The sequence below is a fragment of the Varanus komodoensis genome, unplaced genomic scaffold (genome assembly GCF_004798865.1).
Source record: "Varanus komodoensis strain SLA01 unplaced genomic scaffold, ASM479886v1 scaffold14_1, whole genome shotgun sequence".
Classification (NCBI taxonomy): Eukaryota; Metazoa; Chordata; class Lepidosauria; order Squamata; family Varanidae; genus Varanus; species Varanus komodoensis.
In genome coordinates this window covers 15,333,777-15,357,183 of record NW_025335438.1, presented here as the reverse complement: position 1 = coordinate 15,357,183, position 23,407 = coordinate 15,333,777, and the positions used below count along the sequence as shown (strand labels likewise).

Sequence of the window (23,407 nt, the reverse complement as noted above, 5' to 3'; positions counted from 1 at the left end):
CATCTAGGTGTCTGTTGTTTAGGTTCATGAAATTTAAATTTTTCCTACCAATGTTTTGTTTTACTTCCTCCTTGATTTTCAAGAGCTGATCTCTTGTCATATCAAAAGTCTTTATAAATCACTCTCCAAAGTGTTAGCTGTAAACGTGCAAATCACCTTCTGGGGACAAGCAATGGTGGTTCTGGATTCAGAAATCTACCCCATTGTCAAATGGGTGGTAGCCATTGCTGGCCATTGCTGCACACTGGATAGGTAGCCTGATCCAAACATTTGTTTAAGAGTTTATAGTCAAGGTAGTTTTCTAGGAGCTACTTTTTTTTACTAGAAGCTTGAGAGCCACCAAGCAGAGTCATGTGCAAAAGAAATACAATTAGAATTTAAAAAATTGAGCCCCTAAATCTCTTCTGCATGCCAGAACTGAATGTTGCGCACAGTCCTATACATACAAATCCATGCATAGTTACCTCCCACCAGCAGCAGTTTTTAGGCTAAAGAAAATGTTGGTCCAATCACACATAATGGAGCTATGTATTTTTCATACTCAGCTGTAAGCAGGCAAGGTCCTGATTCAAATAGAGACCAGGACATTCCAGGAGGAAAACTAAACCTCCTCCATCTGTTTTTGCCTGAAATTTTACCCCACCCTGATTGTGGAGTCAATGGAGCATCCCCTTCCTTTGTTTTAAACTGAAAGAAAGTGGAATTTCAGGGAAAACATGGATGAGGGGAAGGCTTAATGTCTCCCTCTCTAGGCAGACAGGTCTTGAGTCTAATTGGGACTCTGTGTGTGTTACAGTGAAATAAAATGAACAAACAGCATCAGGTCTACCAATGCAATTACTACAGAACATAATGCAGGATTCCAGTTATCTAGAGAGCACCCTCACCAAGTCTGCTTTTAATAATTTCACTCTTAACACAGTTACAGGATTGCTCACTGCTAGATTGTTGACTCCAGGAGTACCTAAGCATTGATCTCTGAAAGCCAATGTTCCAAGTTCTCAAAAAATGTTTCAGCACTACTTAAGGCAATTGAAAGACATCTTTTAATTTGGGCTACAGCTTCATGTGCAAGTGCCCTGTTACCATATACTAAAAATGAACTGAAACATTGCTATTATGACAGCTTTTGCTAGAAACTATCTTAGGGCGGACACATACATTCTCAGACTCGATTAACAATAAACTAATTAACAGAGCTACCCTATATATTTGTGAACAGTAGCTCCTTTCTTAGCTAGTCCCAAGTGTAATATAAAAGTGATTGAGTAGCTAATTACTCTGTAATTGAATTTACACATTATACATTTGTTTAAGGGAAATACTCATTCAGAAATAGGGCTAAGTGAAATTAAGTTGTACTGGCAGGTGAAATACACCCACAGTATTAAGGATATGAAACATAACTGTATGAAAACGTTAAAATGTTGGATTTTATTTAATTATTTATTTAATTATAGTTAGACTAATCATGAAATTAAAATAAAAATCATTTTAATGTCAACTAAAATGTGTTTATGGGTATCTGGTTTGCAGTCTTCCTTAAAAGTAAAAAGTAGACAAATATTAAATTTGTTAATATAAACATAATGCTGATTTAGGAAATTATATTTTACTGATAAAAAAACAGATAGACCTATTGCAGGAAATAAATATTGACTGTGGATATGGATTTATAACCACGTTCTATCTAATCATTCTATTATCATTTTCGTATCTTTCTACCTGAAGATGCAATATTTTCTATTGCATTACACTATACCCCATCACATTTGCTGAGATCCAGTGTAGGGTAACAGTGGTGCTAGGACTAAGAAAAACCAGGTTCTTCAGACATGAAGTTCAGCAGCTGATCTCGAGCCTGTTACTTCTTTCAGGCTAACCTACCTCACAAGGTTATTTGTCAGAATAAAACAAGAAGAGGTGAAAACCATGTATGTATACCTTGACACTATGACAGCCTCAGTTCTTTCATTGCATCCAAGGAAAGCTCTGGTTTGATTTGATCTCAGACCCACTTGTTTGTCTTTCTGTCAGCCCAGGGTATTTGCTAAGCTCTTCTCCAGCAGCATGTTTCAAATGCATCAGTTTTTTGCACTACTGGTCACTTCTGCAATCTGTTCCCAGTCTTGTTTTGGCAGCAAGAATACCATTTCTCTTCCTACTGATTCCAATTGCATAATCAATTTGATTTCTATATTAGCCATCTAGTAATGCCCATGCACACAGTCATCTCAACAGTTACTTGAAATATATATTTGTGATGGACAGATTGTTGGCCTCATAGAATTCTATGAGTTGTTCTCCTGCTTTGCTTTTTACACCTAGACCAAAATCTCCTACATTTGATTCTGCCTCATTTCCTACTTTTGCATTTCAGTCATCTAGGATTACCAGCATGTCTGGATAATCCTAACATTACTTAAATGTTAGCATCCTGGTGAGGTTTGTGCTCGAGAGCGACCTCTCCCTCTGTAAGGGTGCGGACCCGATTGTGTGCTTGGACGAGTACGTCCCACCACTTGCCTATTGGACCCTTGCCCGTCTTGGTTAATAAATAATTCCAAGCACGGGATTGGGACCTGGATTTTGGAAGTGATTAATGCTTCTCTGAGGGAGGGTCGGGTGCCTGCCCCTTTAAAGGAGGCGGTAGTCCGACCGGTCCTGAAGAAGGTGTCACTGGATCCAGAGATGGCCACTAATTATAGACCAGTGGCCAACATCCCGTTTCTGGGCAAGGTGTTAGAGCGAGTGGTGGCGGGACAACTCCAAGCACTCTTGGATGAAACTGATTATCTGGACCCATTTCAGTCCGGCTTCAGACCCGGGTACGGTACTGAGTCTGCCTTGGTTGCCCTGTATGATGACCTGTGCAGGGAGAAGGACAGGAGGAGTGCGTCCCCGTTGGTTCTTCTGGACCTCTCAGCGGCTTTCGATACCATCAACCATGGTATCCTTCTGGACAGGCTTGCGGGATTGGGGGTCGGAGGCACTGCTTTGCAGTGGTTCCGCTCCTATCTCAATGGCCGGTTCCAGAAGGTGGTGCTGGGGGACTATGGCTCTGTGCCATGGCAGTTATGCCATGGAGTACCGCAGGGGTCCATTTTGTCCCCCTTGCTATTCAACATCTACATGAAACCGCTGGGAGAGGTCATCAGGAGGTGTGGGCTGTGGAACCATCAGTACGCTGATGATACCCAGCTCTACCTCTCATTTAACTGGATACATACTTAAAAATAAAAAGGTTATTCCAGAAAAATTATTGCTGTGGGTATTCATGAAATTACAGGTTGAAAAATAAAACAAATATCTGGAAAACCAACACATTTGGAAGATCCCAGTGATATCTGGATTATGAAAAAAAGTGTTCTTCATTGTTCGCAGCACTGCTTAAATTTAAAGATGGTGCAGGTAATATGGACATATGCAGACTAATTCTGGATTTTCATTGTTCCTCAACCTTTTTCAGAGAATCTTATGTCAAACTTTTATTGCAAAGCACTGCCGACAAAAGTGCATATAGCCTTCCCAGTTGCAATGTATGGCTGTGAAAGCTGGACCATAAGGAAGGCTGAGCACTGAAGAATTGAGGCCTTTGAATTGTGGTGCTGGAGAAGACTCCTGTGAGTCCCTTGGACTGCAAGGAGATCAAACCAGATCAACCCTGACTGATCTTTAGAAGGTCAGATTCTGAAGATGAAACTCAAATATTTTGGCCACCGAATGAGAAGGAAGGACTCACTGGAGAAGAGCCTAATGCTGGGAACACTAGATGGAAAAAGAAGGGGACAGAAGAGAATGAGGTGGCTAGATGGAGTCACTGAAGCAATCGGTGTGAACTTAAGTGGACTCCGGGGGATGGTGGAGGACAGGAAGTCCTGGAGGAGTGTTGTCCATGGGGTCCCAATGGGTCAGACGCGACTTTGCAACTACCAACAACAACAAATGCTTATTAAACCATATGAATGATAGACAGACACCACAAAAATACTGTTAAAATAATTTTATGTCATCTTTGCTAGTTTTTACGGGTTTCTTTACAGGTTTTGCTATGTACTTGTCAGCCCCTATTTTAGAGATGACATGAGGACTGCAAACATGTTACATGTATATGCAGTACAGTGGGATACTGGTACCTTCCTTGCCCCAATGTGCATTCAACATTTTGGGAAGAAGCCTTTGCATGTGGTAAAACATGAGCTATAGCCTGCGCTATGGGACATGGGGAAGCTTGCAAACCAACATACCCAGTCCTTTCTTCATGATTCATGCAGTTGCCACCAGATGGTTATATATATTCCCTGAGTGCCTCCAGGTTTTTACTCTTTGGAGTTAAAGTACTGGCCCAGCTAACTCACCGTATCAGTTGGTGCCATATGGATCATAAACATGGGGAAAATAACAAGGCATTTGCTTTTCCCAAAACAAATGCCACTTTTACCCACAGATTTAGTAAGAAAACAAGTTAGAATAGTCATTCAGAAGACTTTTTAATGACAGTGAATTAATTTTGGAACTGATTATATATCCCCAAATCAAATACAAAAGCAGCTGAAAGTTTCTTTGCATATGTACAAGCTGTTCTTTACTGTGTTTGTTTTCCATAAGTTTTAGGAAATGCACTTAGGCAGAGCTAGTAGACACAATCTTGCAGCTCCCCTTATATGTGTTCATGTAACATTCATTGTACTGTACTGTACTGGGCTTCAATCCTCAAGGTACCAGGAAGATACTGAAATGAGAGTGTAGGCATAGATACTTTCCAGAAGGCCTGCTGTGCCCCTTTGAACAACACTTCCACTTTTGCCATGGTTTCAGCAGATTTATAATAAAAATGAATGCTTAACTCAGTGGTATGCTTTGTACCTTACTCCAATACTTTAGGAGAGGGTTATTACACTGAAAAAGGTCTTCCATTTGTCACAGGTCTACATGACCTGTGGCTTTGAGACACATGCTGCCAAGGTATTTAGTGAGGTCCTTCAAGGGTGCCCTGATCCTATCGCTACCACTAAATTACCTACAACTTTCCTCTCCCTCTTCCAGAAATTCTTGCATAGCTCACTTCCTTCCTGATCCACTAGCTGAAAGGAAAGAGCCTTCTCTATCAGAGTCCCTGGGAATGACAAGTAAACTCCCCATAACCTTTCCCAGTATTTTCCTACTGATTATTCACTGTTGTTAGCAATGAGAGAAGAGTGATGTGTATAAGAATGAGTACGTATCTGTCCGTGTGTGAATGTGCATGAATGGGGCCCCTGAGCCAGCATCACATGTGGCCTTTGGAGCTTAAAAACTTACTCAAGCCCCACCTTATATCCTGAAAAGTGATGAGTCCTTCTGAAAGACTATATTGTTCAGGCAGTAGTCCCCTTGCCTTCCATTGTATATGTGAAGTCTGTTCTAATGTTTGAAGGACCATGAGTATGTAAACATTGCATTTTACTCTAACTGTGAAACATAGAGATGTCATCTATATTATCCTTCCAATATCAGAAGCTATATGGCTTTCAGCAGTCGCTTTAGGAGACATGCTGGAGCCCTGAATCTTTCATTTAGAGCCTTGAATCTCTGAAAGGCCCCTGCCTCACCACCCTGGTATCCAAAGGCACTTTGCTGAAATAAAGTGCAGGGACCCAGATGATCCCTACTGAATCGGATCTTATTACCCAGATTTTTGCCCTCATGTTTTCACATCTTGAAACCTCCCCCACTTCACTCTTTCTGCATTAGGGTTTCTTTCAAATGCCCTTCTCCAGGGTAGGACCCTCTCATTCAAGGACATTATTGAAAGGGCCACATCACATAGTGCATACTCTAATGCAATGTGCTGTTGCTGCATCCTACTAATCAATTTCTCAGTCTTAAATCAGTCTCAGTCTCAATGCATTTGTGGAACCTATTCTTTTCAGTATTACTGCATAATAAGATGTAGTCTTGCTAGCTCTCCTTTTTGAGAGACATTTCATTCCAGTCTTTGTATTTAACACTTATTGCTGAGATAACTTAAGAAAGTTTACCAGTGTTTTCTTAACTAGTTTCCATGTTCCCATCATGCTTCCACCTGACTGACAGTAAATACCTCATTGACAGTAGATATCGCTTAGAAACAGCCCAGATAGATTATCAATTGCTAGTAAAGTGTTTTTCTCCTATCATCCATCTTGATAGCTTGTCCTTCTGCAATTGTGAGGTAATTAAACTTCCTTTTCCATCCCACTATTCAGCTCTAGATGCTACTGATTTGCAGACAAACCATATGCAACTGTTTCTGAAAGTATGTTGCTGACTTTTTGTATCAACCTACAGTTATCTGAGAAACCATGATACCTTAGCATTGCTCACAAAACTCCGCACCTGTTCAATGAACATGTGAAGGAGCAGCATCCATTGAAAATTAAGCCAAATGGGAAAACAGTAAAATTAATTCTAGATAATAAATACAATCCCATATAGAATTAAACACTCCATACAGAATAAAATAATGTGGGAAAAACACATCATTTGCATCACAAGGCACTAAATTAGCCTTTCAGTTCACAGCAACATATTCCATATTCAGTTCAATTCTGTGGAACCTAAAATTGCATGCCATTTTATAAATTATGGCCAAGATAACTAAATAGTTCCCAGGAAATATTTTTAGACGTTGTCAAGTGTTTTGAAATAATTTTGTGATTTCAGATCGATATATTATTAAAGATAACTTCAGCATGCTCAAAATTCAAAGTCATCTTGTCAAATGACTTCACTGTTGATGAAATTTGAATTACTGGCAATGGCCCTAGGACATTATAAAATTTTATGAACATGTCTGTGATTGCCCCCTCAAGTAATCTCTATGCAGGAATTCACATTTGAAATCATTCATTTCAAGAATAAAGTAATTATATTTTGTGACTGCCAAAGAATATTATATAATAGAAATTCCAGTATGGTGAAGGGTTTGTCTACATTAGGAAAGCAAGGAAAGAAAGAAACCTGCAGTAAAGAGAGGACAGTGGTTCAGTGCTTGCAGACTTCTGCATCATGTAATAGTGTGCATAGTTTTTGGATGTGGGACTCATTTTTAATTCAGTTTGGAATAGGATCTACTTAGCCTATTTTACCATTTATGTTCTCTATTTCCTCTTCTGTGCATTTATGTTTTTAATCATTGTGTGAAAGATGAAATTTTAGGGAAGTGAGGTTTGCTGTGCAAGAGTAAGAAAGTAACACCTAAATCCAACTTTTCCACAACTGTTAAAAGTAAGGGTTTCTATTGTCCTTTGCATCAGGTCTCCTTAAATCCATTTGTCCACCCACTGCACTTCCTTTTTTTGCTGAGAACAAACTACCTTATATTGTAACCAGAAGTAGCCAGTTTACTAGGCAAAACCCCTGTTTGCCTTTTCATGGCAATACAGGGGGAAACAGAATTCCCACCCTGACTTTTAGGTGCCAGTCAGCTGAAGTAGAGACAAGGGTGCTACTGTCAGCATCATACATGTTTCCACAGTGCAGAAGATCTAAACCTTCTCCACTTCATCTACCTAGTACCAGCATCTAGGTACCCACTAGATGAGCTTTCCCTTCTCTTCTAAGACCAGCTGCTGGACATGCTGTATTGGATTGGCTCCACAGTGCTAGGGGTAGAAGTCTTTAAACTTCTCCTCACACCATTTCTTACATGCCAAATTTTCCACATTTTCAGTGGTATTTGCCCTATTAGAGAAAACATAGGAAATGAATATATTTTCCCTAACAGGACAAATACAACAGTAGAAAGAATTGGTTTAACAAAAATTGATGTAGCAGTGTAGCAAATTTACCCCTCCACAACACTGTGCTTCCAATCCAATTTAGACATCTCTACAAATAATAAATAAATAAATAAAATACTTTATCCCATCATGGATCTCCAATGTATCATCTAGTTTCACCCAGAGTTACTGAAAGAACAGGTTTAAGGAAAGAGAATTTATAAAGTCAAATTTCTTAACACCTTCCTTCATTAACATTATACAAATAGGACCAACACTTCACAGACTGATTATTCTTCCCTTTTTGTGAAGCCTTACTCTCTGGCCTATTGCTCACATTGATCAAGATGATCGATAGAGGGCCCACACTTGTGGAATACCCTCTACCTAGAGCTATGTAAACTTAGTCCCCCACCCCCTCCCCCATTTCTTGCAGCATTTTAGTTGGGGGCAGAACCAACAGACCTCCAAATGTCATTGCACCTCAGCCCCCTCTAGCTCCAACTACCATGGCTAATAGTCCAAAATGTAGTCCGCAATATGTTTTAATTGGTTTATGTTCTCCTATTTTTGATCCTATGTTTACCTTATTTATTTATTTTATTGTTCCATTATTGTCTTAGTTTTCATCATTTATATTTATCAATTTTTATTGTCTGCCTGATTTTATTGAAAATTGTGGATTTTACTGTATGCTGTATTGTATGCATGCTGTATTGTATATTGGGTTGTACACTGTGAATTTTATTGTGTTGTAAGCTGCACAGAGAGCCTATGGCTAATAGGACAGCATATAAATTGAATAAATAAATAAAACATCTAGAAAGTATCAGATTGAAGAAAGTTCCTACAGATTCTTATTAAGCTAAAATGTTTTATTGATTGTATTGCTAGCCCCCAATAATTTCATCCAATGCTATTTTATATTATTCAATTAAATAACACATAGTGAAGCTTTTGCTTTTATCATTTTTGCAAGCTATCTTGTAAAGAAGTATAGTGTTGTCATCATTATTTCATCTAGAAATCTGCATATACAGTGATGATGTTTATTAAAATTCCATGAATTTCCATTGCATTCCACTCCAGACAAAAGTATTTCATCTATATGAAAATTATATCAGATTTACACAGTTTGTCATTTTGCTTCTTTTTATTTTACTTACCTATATTATGATTATTTTCACTATTTGTTTCTGCTACTGGAAGGCAGCCCTTATGACTCTGTCGCTAAGTGGCTGGGTTGGTCTAAAGTTATCTCCTAATAGTCCATCACAGCCTTCTAGGAGTTCTGCTCCTTTAACATGTGTCCTCAGTCTTCGAAACTCTTCCATCTAATGAAGCAAGAAAAGAGTCATTTGCATAGGTCAGTCATTCATCTCCATGTAAGGAAAATGTTTGCTTTAAATACTGTATATTGTCTCTTTTGTTTAGCCTCTGTCTGCCACCATTCCTCTGCTCAGGGTATAGAAAGCAGCAAAAAATAGCCTTATAGGAACAAGCAGCTCATGATAAGAACAAAAAGTGATAGAGAAATATCCAGTACTGTGCAAACAAAATTCGGGTAACACCATAGATCATTCCCATCCTCTCCCCAATGTATCTCCCCATGCACTTATCCTAAGCTTCTCAAGTTGATCTGCTCTTTAAGCACATCTAGATGAGAAAGCAGTGGGCCACAGTGGGAAGGGAAATTCATTCTACTGGTGTATGTAGATCTTTCAGTGGATTGAAACAACTGGACTTCCATCCATTCTCTCCTCCAATTCCAACAGAGAGGTATGAGATTGCAAACAGACATCAAAAACTGCTTTATAGTGAGGGCTTTTCAGAGAAGGCTTTGAACACCACCACCCCACCCCACCCATTTTGTAATGGCTTCAACTTCCAGATTCTTTGTGAGACTAAGATTGGATTCTCTGTACTCATTCTTATCTGGGAATCTTCCTTCTCTGGCTTTCTATATGTTCTGGTACATAACTTCTAAACTGTGCAACCACAGTGTTTCTCTGTGTCATTCCCCTCAAAAGTATAAAATATTTAAAATACAGAACTTTCACCGATTAACCTGCCTGCAAAGAATATACCATACTCCACAGCTACAGTCTTGCCCAGGCATTTTCCCCACACGCCAACCAAAGCTGCTTCTTTGGGAGCCACACATTAGTTCATCTCTCTCATTCTCCCCCCTCCCCATCACCGTGTGTGTGTCTGTGAGTGCAATTTCCATAAATTACACTGTACATTCTATTCCATTTTCAGGGCTTCTTGCCTGCCTGCCAATTTTATTGTGCATAGAAAAGGTGGCCTACTCTAAACCATGGAGATATGAGACTGCTCTACATGTGACTTATCATGTGATCAGATTCAAGTTATTCACCAGAGCAGTGCAGCTAAGGTGACTGTGATATTATTGTTGCCTGAATAACAGCTAATGACATCATATTTCTCAATGACATTCCAAATGAGAAATCACTAATATGGATGCCCATGGCACACTCTGAAGTAATAAAACCAGACTTTTTTAGGTCTGTTCATTTGATGAACAGCTAACATCTGTTGCTAAGAAGGACTTTCTGTTCCTTAGAGCAGTACTTTTGAAATCCACATTGTTTCTTTTCAGTTCAGAAAGGAAGAAAGGAGCAGCTTGCACTGAAAAGATGAAAGAAAGGAAAGGTGTAGAAGTAGGAGATTCTTTAAAGATGGTTTTAAAAAGGGGGGCTTTTGTAATGTTTCTGGGTCCAGAACAAATTAAAGGAATGGGTAATAACTTACACTATAACTTTAATTTAAAATGCATCTGAGAATCTATTGTACATTAGTCTACAGGCCTACTGAACCATGCAAACCATGTGACTTTAGGGCAAGTTCTCAAATAACCAATTCTAAGGGGGTGTCAGTGAAGTATAAACTCTATCAATACATCTTCCCCCTTCATTATTAAATGATAACAGAATAATAAAATTAGTACTATAATAGATGAAATCAGTGCTTTCCATGGAAAATATCTTTCCTACTTAACTATACTACCTGTACACTATCTTATACGTATCTACATAAGTCATCAGGCTGCCATCACTAATTTATTTATTATTATTTATTTAAAGTTTGTATATGCTGTCCCTATACTAAAAGTCACTGGGCAGCTTACAAAAACAAACTAAAACAAAACAAAACAAAAAACAAAGCAACCATATACAACAAACAATTTACTAGTGGTATTCTGCAATATGTGTATTTCTGTATAAACAAAGTAATAGTTTGTGACTACTAAGTAATCCTTGGAATGCCATATGAATGTCAAGTTCAACCTTAAGGTAGACCATATGGGGAATACAATGTGGATTTAAAGGTTCTGATTGTTGATATGACTAGTATTTTAAACAAGTGAACCACCTGTTTCCATAACTGTTTCATTGTGATTAAACCTAGGCCAATACATCAGCTCTCATGCTCATTTTTCTCAACATCTAGATGACTTTCATGGATTTTCTACAGCATTTCCTTATGGAGACTTCTACATATGACCACTTTGCTACCTTTGAAGAACAATCCAGCTGTCATCATGAGTTCATGTGCACAAGTTCAGTTGCCTTTGTTGATAATAACTGTCCATTGTTATAAATCAGTCACTAGTCAACACTTGTTTCACAACATGCAGTGGAGGGTCAGTATCAGTTTCATCTTCAGTTTGTCACAAATTTTATTTAACACTGGTCAGGAAGTGATAACAATGTCCACACAAGCATGCCTTTATGTCACTAGATTCTTTTCCTCTACGAGAAATAGCTCCTGAAAATGCATCCAAAGTGAACAAAAGTTTGCGTGGAGTGTACTTTGCAGCCAAATCATAACTCTGTGGTCTGATCATCATTTATTGCATTGCATTGCACAATCATTTCATGGTTTGCTGAACAAAGCAATGAGGAGCTTATGATCCATTTCCATAACCATTGTGCATCTGTGGATATATTGGATAAAACCTTCACAAGTAAGTCTTAGGTCTTCACAACCAAGTAGGTCTTTCTCAATCTGTGTATATCTAATTTCTGCATCAGCAAGGGATTTGGACAGATATGGTACCGGTTGCCAAAAGTTATCATATATTTGTAATCAAAGCACACAATCCAGATTGTGAGGCATCTGCTGGTTTGTTAAGTGTTTCTTTAACACTTTCCAGGAAGACTGTTATTCTGCATCCCAGCATCATTTGTTTTTCTATTCAAGAAGCCTCTGAAGACAAGCTGGGGCTAAATTCCTAATAATTCCCAAAATTGCTAAACTTCCTTTTTGGAACATGGATGTGATATCATGTTTATAGGCATGTTTTCTTCCTTTCTGGTGTCACACCTTCAGCAGACAAATGTTTCCCACAAACGTTAGTTTTGTAATACCAAAATGCATTTCTCTCTGTTCACTTTCAGGTTTTCAGCTCTACTATTATTCAGGGCTTTCTGTAGTCACTGATCGTGCTCTTCTTTAGTTTAACCCCAAATTACAATGTCATCCACAATACCAAACAGTAGGTACAACGAAGTGTATTGTCCAAATGGAGTACTGAATGTCATCAATTGCCAGAATAGAGAAGTTGAATCTAGTTTACTATAAAGTATACATTTGCAAATTGAGCTATTACCTTCCCTCTAGTTGGCAATTTGAAGAAAATGTTTCTAAGATTTTGTTTCTATTTTTCTCTGGGTGGTACTAGACAAGCATCTTCTGGTATTCCCTAGTTACTACTCTTCTGCTGTTAAGCTACAAGTAGAATTGCAACTGACTTTCTACAAAGTGTTTAGGACTTCTCTTGCTGCATACATTCTACTATATTTTGCTGCATAAATTCTACATGAGGAAGGCACCATTTACCTGAGCAGTCATTTTTAATCTCTTATTTTACTGAACCTTTAACAGCAACAAGTAATCATTTTAAAATGGGATATTTCCTTAAATGCTACTGCTTGATTATATTCATGTCATATAAAAACATGCTTAAATATTTATACAGATGTTAATGTCAATATGCATGGTGGTGGGAGAAATGACAGTAACCAAAAAGGTGATATTTTTAAAAATTATTTTTGTATTATAAACTTTTAATAATATTTCAATATATCTTTAAAGTGATGTATTTTATTGGGTCATTTTTAATGTGCTTTGTAGAGCACTCAGATAGCTTCAGCTGTTGGATGGTATAGAAATTAAATAAATAAATGACATGAAAAAGAAGTGCATCATAGCATTCCCACAGTAAATTCTAATTGTAGAACGACCCTCAATCTCTACCCCATCAATACATACACATTGTATTGTGCCATATTACACATGCTAGGCCGAGATTTTTTTGTGAATGAGTTATTTATTAAAATAAAAAGGGTACTTCAGGGCAAAAGGAGAATTGATTTGACACATAGCATTCAATTTGATCTGTGATACAATGTGAAAGGAGCATTAGCATAGCATTCTCAGATTGCCAGGTAGTTCATAAGGTGGATTTTAGGGCACTCGATTTCAACTGAATTTGGCTAAAAATGGCTTTCCACTGAGCTCATCCAGCCCAAAAGCCTCATTCTGAGGGGGTTTCTTCAAAACATGGCATTGGAAGAGAGAAGACCTTGGAGATGCCATGGCACAGACAGCACCCAAGGCCATCTTCCACCAATGTTGCATATCTTCTGAACCAAAATATTAAGGAGAAAGTGAGTGGTGGTGGCAGGTGGACCTGGTAACAGCTGGCAGGGAGAGCCGCATGGTGGTAGCAGCTCATGGCCACAGGCTGTACTTCTCCCATCCCACCCCTGGCCACAGCAGTTGCCGTTCATGCTCCCACACCCATGAAGAGGTGGATTTGTTTGTTTTCCCAGCAATTTTTTGGAGGGTGTGAGGCATGGGGTGCTCTTCTTTCCTTCCTTTCTTTGCTGGTATTTTCAAATATATGGGATAAATGTTAACAACAGTTTTTCTTTTCTAACTTTTTGTTGCTTTCGGTGATTCAAAGATTTAGCCTGATACAACTGATCTAATGAGACCATTTAAAAAAAAACCTTTCAATTAGAATTACATTCTAAGGGTATCATAAGCACAAATATTACCTGAAGTTGGGATACAGTTAAAGGATATCTAAATAAGATCCAAGTCACACCTTCACTGCAGGGTGGAACTGTGAGGGAGCCTTCATACACCCAATAATCTCGTAACAGAGGGTCTGAAATGAAATGGATAGCTTACTTTGAAAACAGTAATAAAGCATCTTTATATTGTGTACCTGTATCTTTAGATTTAAGGGTATGATCCAGCACTTCCTTTCTAAAGTCTAGAACTGTGTCAGGTAGAGACCATCGAGAGCAACACATACTGGGGACATCAGAGACTTTCCTTGAGGAAGTTCCTCTCCAAACCATATCCCAGAAAAAAAATGGATGCGTTAGGCTGGTGCATTGGTTACCATGCTAGATCAGAAGGTATACTAATGAAGTTTTCAAGTCGGGTCTGATAAGGGCTGTGAATTCCTCTGCAATACTTTATCTTTCCTCCATCAATATCTTTCCCCTGTCTGTCTCTCACCAGTCTGAGTCTTCCCCATGCAACCCCAAAGCAAGGGCTTTCCCTACATCCAGGAGGTCTGACCATGAGAAATGAGTAGGAGGGCCAATCTGGTGCCAATTAAGATCACATCTCTCCCCACTTTTCCCTCTCCAACACTTTAAAGATGAAAATTTAGAAACACAGTCCTTTCCATGAGTTCAGCAGTTTTATAAACAGTATAAATCAAAGGAACAATCACCTTGATATCTGGGAGTAGCATCTGCCCATATGAAGAGTTGAATCCAAATGGGATTTATAATAACTGTGATAAATAAATATATTTGAACACAGTTCTGTAGATATATTTCTGTGTCTCCATCCAAGTGAATTAGATACAACAAAATATTGATCATGCTCATTGTCTGGTAATTTACTGTTAGATGGAAAGTCCATGCCACATGTAAGCTGAATGCAACCTACAAACATGTTTTTAATGTCACTTTCTGCTGTGTCACTTTGGACTTGCATTCCCTTTGTTTCTGACAGATATGTACATGGAAAGGGGATAGACTGGAGGTTCCCAAGGCTAAGGATACCCAGTGCACTGGTCCATTTTATCTAAGGTTAGTGGAGAAAAGAACTTTATGCTGGTCAGGATGTCCTACTTAAATTTTTAGGGTAGTGAGATACAGTATCAAATTAAAGCCTCTTCCCAAAATTACTGATGAATGAACTGGAGGGCTCAAGTACAGTGGTGCTTTTTTGGCTGAGGACTGTACTTTGGGACAAATAACACCCCTGCTCTCAAAGAAGGTTGACTAAGCTCCAATATCCGTGGCAATGTTTGCAGCCTATTAGAGTCCAATGGCCTGGAATGTTCCTCAGCAAAGAGGCAATAAGCAGCTGCAGAAGTCCCGAACAGTGCAGTAAAATGAGGTCCCAACACCCATTTCAAAACACTTGGCCCACCTTTGTCCTAACGCTGTGGGAATTTCTGTCATAAGGCTCAGGACTGTGTAACAGCAATGGCATTTTTTAATCCTTCATGTTGGTTGCCTTAAAACAAATTCATGCCAAAAGCACAGGAAATTTGAACATATGCATTATGTTAAGTATGATCAATCACATTACCTTATCAGCCAAACATACCTTTAGTGAAAAGAAACTAGTCAAGAGTCACTAAATCTTTGCTAACTGTTTACCAGATAGATTCGTCACACTGAAAACAAACAAGGAGTCATTCAAGTAGCCTGCCTGTTTAAGTATTGAATAATCAAGGGACTTCCGTTTTAAACATGTGCATGTTTGGTCAATCCTGGTCTTAATTTTTGTAACTATAAACAAGTTTTACAGATACTGTGACTTGTGATTTTCTGAAACTGCATTCTTTTTGCATTCCTTTAAAGTAGGATTGCCTGGCTAGTGAATCAGCAGCACTTATAATTAATTTAATCACCATTATTACTAAACTACTATTTGGTCAATATTCCATGTACCTAAATATACTGTGTTGTGTACTGATAAAATCTGTGGAAAGAAGGGGTGAATAAGGTGGTTTCCAAGCCTATATTTTGCCTTGGTCTCTGTTACCTTGCTATAACCTTGTATCTTTCAGTTATGCATTTGGAAAATGAGGAAGGGCTGTAGAGCAGTAACAGAACACATACTTTACATGCAGAAGGTCCAAGATTCAATCCTCAGCATCTACAGAGAAACCTCAGAAGGAATCCTGCCTGACCTTCAGGAGAGGCACTGCCAATCAGTGTTGACAATACTGGGGTAAATGAGCCTGTGGTCTGGCTCAGTGTAAGACAAATTCCTGTAGGTAATACAACTTTGGATGTCCATCCATCCATGACATGGGAAGAATAGCAACTCACCTTTGACAAAGACAAAGAAGATAAGCATTCTAAAATATTCTGCACTGTAAATATACAATATAATGATCAGAAGCAGGCTATAATTGCCAGCTGCCTGAATTCTGTTGGAATTATACTTTGATGCAATGCAGAGACAGGTATTTTAAGAGCAATGACTCATCACTGTGAAAAATACAAATGTAACTCAATATGTACTGGGCTGACAGACACCATTCATCATCTCTGCTGCTTAAATGGGATACACTATGTTCAGAGCTATCTTTCCTGGTAATCCAGTTATGTTAAGAGTGTTGTTCAGACTGAAAGGCTGCCAAAGGATTTATAAAGATACAGAAGGCACATGAGCAGTTTAAAACTGAAATGAAAGTTAACTGTGCATACACTTTTTTGGCATAGAAATAAACATTTACCTGGTAGTAGTGTGTTGGGATTAAAGCAAGGTATTGTCTTGGACTTCCCCTGAAAATTTAACAGAAATTAGCCTTATCTCTAGTTCTTAAAAGAAACAGAAATAATTTGAGGGTTTTATGTTCCATGAAAAGTGGGCCATAATGGGTAAGTAAACAAACTCCACACTAACAAGCTGTAGCACTGAAGGAAATAAAAGCAATAAAACTAGTTATCTAACTACAATAATCTCCCAGAAATTATCCCTAGTTTTGCCTTGGCAATTGTCAATCTATGTTTCCTCCTACTGATATAATGAGGCTTACTCTCTATGACCTACAGAAACTTGCAACTTGATTCTAATATTCTTCCAAAGCTTTTGGATTTTCTTCCCAATCCAATACCTTTTGGCCAATGTTCAATCATTTGAATTTAGTTGGCATTAGGAGTGACCCAACTGTCCAATTCTTGAGACAAAGTATTCTTTTCAAATAAATTATTTATTTCTTCCACCTGGTCTATGATTTTAATACCATTCTTTGAAAATGTTAGTTTTCTCTGACAGTACAATCTTTTCCATGTCTACAGACATGGAAGTAAGTTCCATTCAATTCAATGGGTTCTTGCCAAGTAAGTGATGGGGTTCATATGACACATCAATTCCCCTGGCTGGAGGAGTGGTCAAGTCATGCAAATATGCCATGGATTATTTAGTCCAGTTTCTGGGTTTATAGACCACCCTGGCAGCCCACAGCTTGTTGTAGGATTTGATAGTCACCCTACAGGTTTTCATGTCACCTGAACTTGGACAACATAATAACCCTGGGCTAACCAAAACCACTACAGAGCTGCTTGGTGAGAGCAGCAAGAAATCCTTACCAGTCTTGCCAAGTGGCTGCTGGACAAACACAATGGTAACTTCCCCCAAAGTGCCCAAGCAGTTGACAGAAGCTGTCTGCCCAATCCTGCACTTCTGCCAGAGTGGGAAAGCTGGGATCACCAATTACAGTGGTGTGGTGTGGTCCAGTGATCGACTCAGGTAACTTAGCAGGCAGCTGGGCCAATTGTGACTGCTTGTGTGTGCCACATCACTTCTGCCACCAGCCCTTTCGGCTGTAGGCAACAGTGATGCAGGTCAAACATCAGGGGAGGAACATCAGCTTATATGCATGCAAGGACTCCTCAAAAGCCAGGATGAGAAATATCAACTTCTCTTTGTTGCTCACAAGTGCACAGTAACAGCAAGAAGGAGTTGTGCCAGCAGCCCTCAACCAGCTCACACAGTCCACCGATGAGGTGGAATAAGGGCTGTCAATGATCCCTGTCCTTCCCTCCATTGCCATTGCTGACAAGTGATGGCAGGGAGGGGAAAACACCTTGGTGCTCCTGAGGTTACCTGTGGAAGGAACAAGGGAGCATGGGGTCACACCCTACTCATGATCTCAATTGCCTCTTGGGTGCACTGGGGGAAAGGACAGTTTATAAGCTACCTTGCACAGCTTTTCTCATAGTGTGTCTCATTGTCTTCCAGGTGTTTTTAAGCAGTAGGGTGGCTTTTAAGTCACACTGCACAGCATTTCATGCAGTGTGCCTCACTGTGTCATGCAAATCTTCCAGACTGTATAGGATTACAGGAATTTCAATCTCAATGTCTCTCTCTCTCTCTCCCCCCACCCCCACCCTTTCATTTTTACTCTGTGTGCATGCTGTATGACTAAAAATGAAGTCCCATTGAAGTAAATGGGATTGAACTAGCCTTGAAAAGGGGACAGTGAAATTTGGATTGTATTTTTGATTTAATTTCTCAGAGGCCTATTTGATGGAGATGCTAGAGAAGGCCTTCTGGGTGGCTCTTCTGTGCTGTCTGCATTGTTTATAATTGTGTGCATAATTTATTTGTTATTATTGTTTTAATTGTTTTAATCTAGTTTTTATTTTTTGTTTCCTTGGACACAAAGCTTTTCTCGGGAAGGTTGGACATGAGAAATTAAACCAAAAAACTAGTAAGAATAACTAAATAATCATGTCACTTCAACATGTTCTTAAGCAATGGAGAATTATTACCTGTGCTACTAAACTTCATATGCTATTATTCACAAGAGCACTTCAATAAACCCAAGTCATAATACAGAAAGCATACATATTGTAGAATGAGGAGGGTGGGCTTTTGAGCAATAGTATGCACAGACGTTCCATCTTTCTTTTTGAATGAGTTTAAATTGGCACCATATAATTTCTTCTTCTCTTGAATAATGCTTTACCTTGTACTGGATGTCTTGCAGAATTTCAGTCACAGCCTTTAGGCCTGAATGTTCCTTTCCTATCTGAAATATAATGCACAATAATTAAAGATTAACATATAACGCTATAATAGACATTGCTTTCCCTGAATCATGTGTACCAACAAGCTCATCAGGAAATGAAGCCAGTTCTGTGTTTGTTTCTCCCATACTAAGTTGCTGTATGCATGAAATTCAAGCAATGGTATTCAAGAGAGCAGCTGATAGAAAGGAGATTAAAACAGACAAGATGAAAACAGATAGAAAATGAAGTACTAAGGTATCAGACTTCAGAATAAGTCAACTCATCTTTTTTGCTGGTGAGGGTGCAGAGTGTTATGTAAGTTTAGACAGAAAAAAGTCTATAACTCCCAGCACGACCCAGGCAACATAATTTCTGGCAAAACTTGCAGAGAATAGTGCCTCCAATGTTCCAGTACTAACTTTATGTCATCTCATAATCAGACATTATAATAAGCAAACAGGTCAAGGTTAGCATTCACTTAGCTCTGAAAAGTGCACAAAAATGGTTTTCATCTCCTTGGGTTGCAAGCGACATTGGACATTAAGTTCAGAATAAATGCGACCCATTTCCTTTTATTTTCTGCCATTGTGCCAAGCAGCTCAAGGTGATATATATGTTTCTCACCCCTCCATTTTATCCTTAGAACAGCCTTAGGAGAGGCTGACTGGTCCAAGGTCACTTAGTGTGCATCATCATTGCTGAGAGGGGATTAGAGTGCCAGACCAAGTTTGACAATATCTACAGCACAACATGGGACATAAAATGGCTGCTCATCACAAGGTAGAAAGAAAGAAATGGGGGAACATAAGGAAAAGCCTTATACTGAGTTGGAACCTTCATCCATCCAGCCTCATATTGTTGAAACTGGCAGGCAGTGGTTTTCCAGGGTTTCAGGCAGGAGGTTTTCCTGCAATACCTGGAAATGCCAGAGATTAAACCTGAGACTAGAAAAAGTACAGAGAAGGGCAACAAAAGTTATCAAGGGGTTGAAGCAACTCCCCTATGAGGAGCAGCTACAACAACTGGAACTGTTTGGCTTAGAAAAAAGATGAGTAAGGGGAGACATCATGTTACAAATAATGCACAGTGTGGAGAAAGTGGAAAGGGAGAAATTTTTCTCCCTCTCCTGTAACACTCCAACCCAGGGTTATCTCATGAGGCTGACTAGCGGAAGGTTTAGGACAGATAAAAGGAATCACTTCTTCACCCAGTGTATAGTTAAACTATGGAGTTCACTGCCATGGGAAGTGATGATGGCCACTAATCTGACTGGTTTTAAAAGGAGATTGGACAGATTCATGGAGGAGGAAGCTATCTGTGGCCACTAGCCTTGGTAGCTATGTGCTTCCTCCGTTACTGGCGGTGGAAACCAGTTGGTGAGGGCTTGGGCAGGTGGAGGTCTTGCACTCATCCTGAGATCTTTTGGACAGCCAGGTTGCCACCATGTGTATGGAGTGCTCTACTAGATAGACATTTGGTCTGATCCAGCATGATTTTTCTTGGGTTATTATGCAGGCAAAGCAAGTTTTCCATCACTGAGCATTTGTCTGTAAATATCATACACCTAGTTCAGTTTTTTTAGAATTGGCAATACTTACAGCTGGCCCATAGTGAGTTATGTACATGACTGAAAATATCAGCCTAGTTTCACTGAAATCCACCCCTACCACACTGATAAAATACTGCATATTGTTGACTTCTGTACCCTACTTTGGGATTATTTATGAAGTGGGAAATAATTGTTATAAATAAACAACTGGATAAATAAATCAAAACAGTCTGATCTTGTGCTTAAAAGGTAAGGAAGGTAAAGGTATCCCCATGCCATTAAAGTCCAGTCATGTCTGACTCTTGGGGTGGTGCTCATCTCCATTTCCTAGCCAAGGGAGCCAGTGTTTGACTGCAAACAGTCTCCGTGGTCATGTGGCCAGCATGACTAAACACCGAGGTGCATGGAATGCTGTTACCTTCCACCGAAGTGGTATCTATTTATCTACTTGCATTTATATGCTTTCAAACTGCAAGGTTGGCAGGAGATCTTGTGATACTTTGTGCTTATTCCCATACCCACAAGAACAAAGGTAAGAACATAGCTTCCCACCTTAGTGAAGAGATTGGAGGAGCAAATCACACATCCATCAAGACATCACACATGCAGGACTTTTGTCGGGCCCAGAAAAGCATTGCTATTTTAGGTTTTTTTTTTAATCAGATGCAAAATGCAAAAGAATGCAAAATTAACCCCGATACAGCAAGAGTAATTTGCATGGTTAAGTGATCTTCTGCATGGGTTGCCAATGTAGGTGTATATCCATTTTGTTCTGTTCTGTTCAGTTCAGTTCAGTTTTATTTGCTTTAGCCATGAGCCATAACAAGAAAATGTCAGACCAAACTAACCACTTAAACAATAAATAAATTGATCTAAGCATGGAACAGAAGTATAAATAGCAAGCTTAAAATTTATGCCGCACAAAGCAATTCTCTCATAAGGAAGAACGTTCCTCCAGGTAGGATACAATCTACTATGTAACAAACAGAAAAGGTTTACCATTGTTTTGCAGCAGCTAAGGCAACAGTAACTATGGTCTGACTAACATCTTTGTTTCCAAATGAAATTCTAATTTGCGCTTGGTTGATCAATGTTCATGATCTTTCAACGGTCAGAGAAGAATCTTATTTCTTAAATAATGCACAGTAGCACAGATAGGTACATATTTTTCATCCACAATGTGATGCTTTTCTGTGTTCTCCTGAACTGGATGAATATGTGGGTTGATAAAAAGGAGAAAATGCATCCTGGACTACTGGTTGTTATATACACTTAGTTGTCCACAACTATAGCTGGATCGAATCAATTGACTGATATTGGTTTTCTTCCAGAGGACCATTAATCAAAGAGCACACCAAATTTAAGGATGAGGTGAACGGACATTTTCAATTAAAAGAAAAATAACTAGCAGTGAAAAAAAATCACTACCCAACAAATTGATTAAATTAAGATGAGAAGTTAAAATGGTATTAAATGGAAGAGATCTACTTCACGATTTTATACAATTTTCCAAGAAACTCCAAAGTTAACTTTGCTGAAATTAGTGGGCAATTTCCAGAGCAATTATGGAACAGTTCTCTAGGAAACTGAACCAAGATAACTGAAAGCAACTTTTGTTATTTTTAACCAAAAGATAGCTCTGTGTCAAAACAATAATCAATATATCTTTGCATCCAAACGGAGGAGTAATGGGGCATTTCTAACACATGACAAATTAAAAGAAGCTGAAAAAAAAATAAATCAGCTTCAAACATGAATGACAATAGTTTCTTTTTTCAATAAACTATTTCAAGGAGATATTATTCTGCATGCTGTAAGAAAGATTGTGGACAATGGCCACTGATGCTCACAGTAGCTCCCCAGGGCTCCAACACTATTAACCATGCTAAGCAAGGTGACTGGAGGTTTCTCATAACTTTAACAGCTGTGTGAAAAGGAAGGCTTTGTGAGGATAGAAACATAGAAACAGAGAAACAGAGCGAGTCAGAAGGGGCCTCCCGGGCCATCCAGTCTGACCTCCAGCACCAGCCAGCTCTGCTCATGACATGTCCACCATGTGCACGTCCAGCCTATCTTTGAACACCCGCACCGATGGGGCCTCAACAACCTCTTGTGGAAGCCCATTCCACACCCTCAGGGTCCTGACTGTCAGGAAGTGCTTCCTGACATCCAAACGAAAGCTTGGCTCTCTGAGCTTTGCTCCGTTGGAGCATGTCCTGCCTTCCTCTGCAGGGGAGAACAGGTTTCCACCCATCTCCGTGTGACATCCCCTCACATACCTGTATGTCGCCAGCATATCCCCTCTGAGTCTCCTCTTCTCCAGGCTGAAGAGACTCAGTTCCCTCAGTCTCGCCTCATATCCCATCCCCTGCAAACCGGCCACCACCCTTGTGACACTATGCTGCACTTACTCTAACCTGGCTATATCCTTTCTGTAATGAGGGGCCCAAAACTGAGCACGATACTCCAGTTGCGGGTGCACCAGAGTCGTATAGAGTAATACCTCTCTTGATCTAGAAGCCACACTTCTGGCTATGCAACCAAGGATGGCGTTCGCCCTCTTGACCACCGCATCACACTGCTGACTCATGTTTAGCCTGCAGTCAACCAGTACACCGAGGTCCCTTTCACAAGTGCTGCTCTCCAGCCACTTGTCACCTAACCTGTACTTATGACAGCTATTCCTATGCCCCAAATGCAAAACCTTGCACTTATCCACATTGAATGCCATCCTGTTGCCTCCTGTCCACTTCCATAGTCTGTCCAGATCCTTTTGGATCTGGACTACCTGCTCCTTAGTTGCGGCCACTGCTCCAGTTTTAGTGTCGCCTGTGAATTTGATCAGCAGACTGTTCACCCCTTCTTCCATGTCATTAATGAAAAGATTAAACAGGATCGGCCCCAGGACAGAGCCCTGGGGGACCCCACTTGTCACTGGCCACCATCCCGATGATTCCCCACTAATGGTTACCTTCTGCTTTCGGTCAGTCAACCATGCCCTAATCCACCAGACAGTGCTTTGG

General features: G+C 39.5%; 1 protein-coding gene across 1 annotated transcript in view; it reads right to left on the bottom strand.

Annotated features, from left to right (window-relative positions):
* Window positions 1-8,842: 8,842 nt before the first annotated feature.
* Window positions 8,843-23,407, bottom strand: part of CA8 (carbonic anhydrase 8) — a 48,659-nt gene continuing 34,094 nt past the window's right edge. Inside the window, exons 5-8 of the mRNA XM_044424189.1 lie at window positions 18,793-18,855; window positions 16,555-16,603; window positions 13,832-13,944; window positions 8,843-9,076 (exon numbers count right to left, since the gene is read on the bottom strand). Of these exons, the coding sequence (XP_044280124.1) occupies window positions 8,942-9,076; window positions 13,832-13,944; window positions 16,555-16,603; window positions 18,793-18,855 (360 nt within the window). The 3' untranslated portion in view covers window positions 8,843-8,941. The remainder of the gene's footprint in view (window positions 9,077-13,831; window positions 13,945-16,554; window positions 16,604-18,792; window positions 18,856-23,407) is intronic.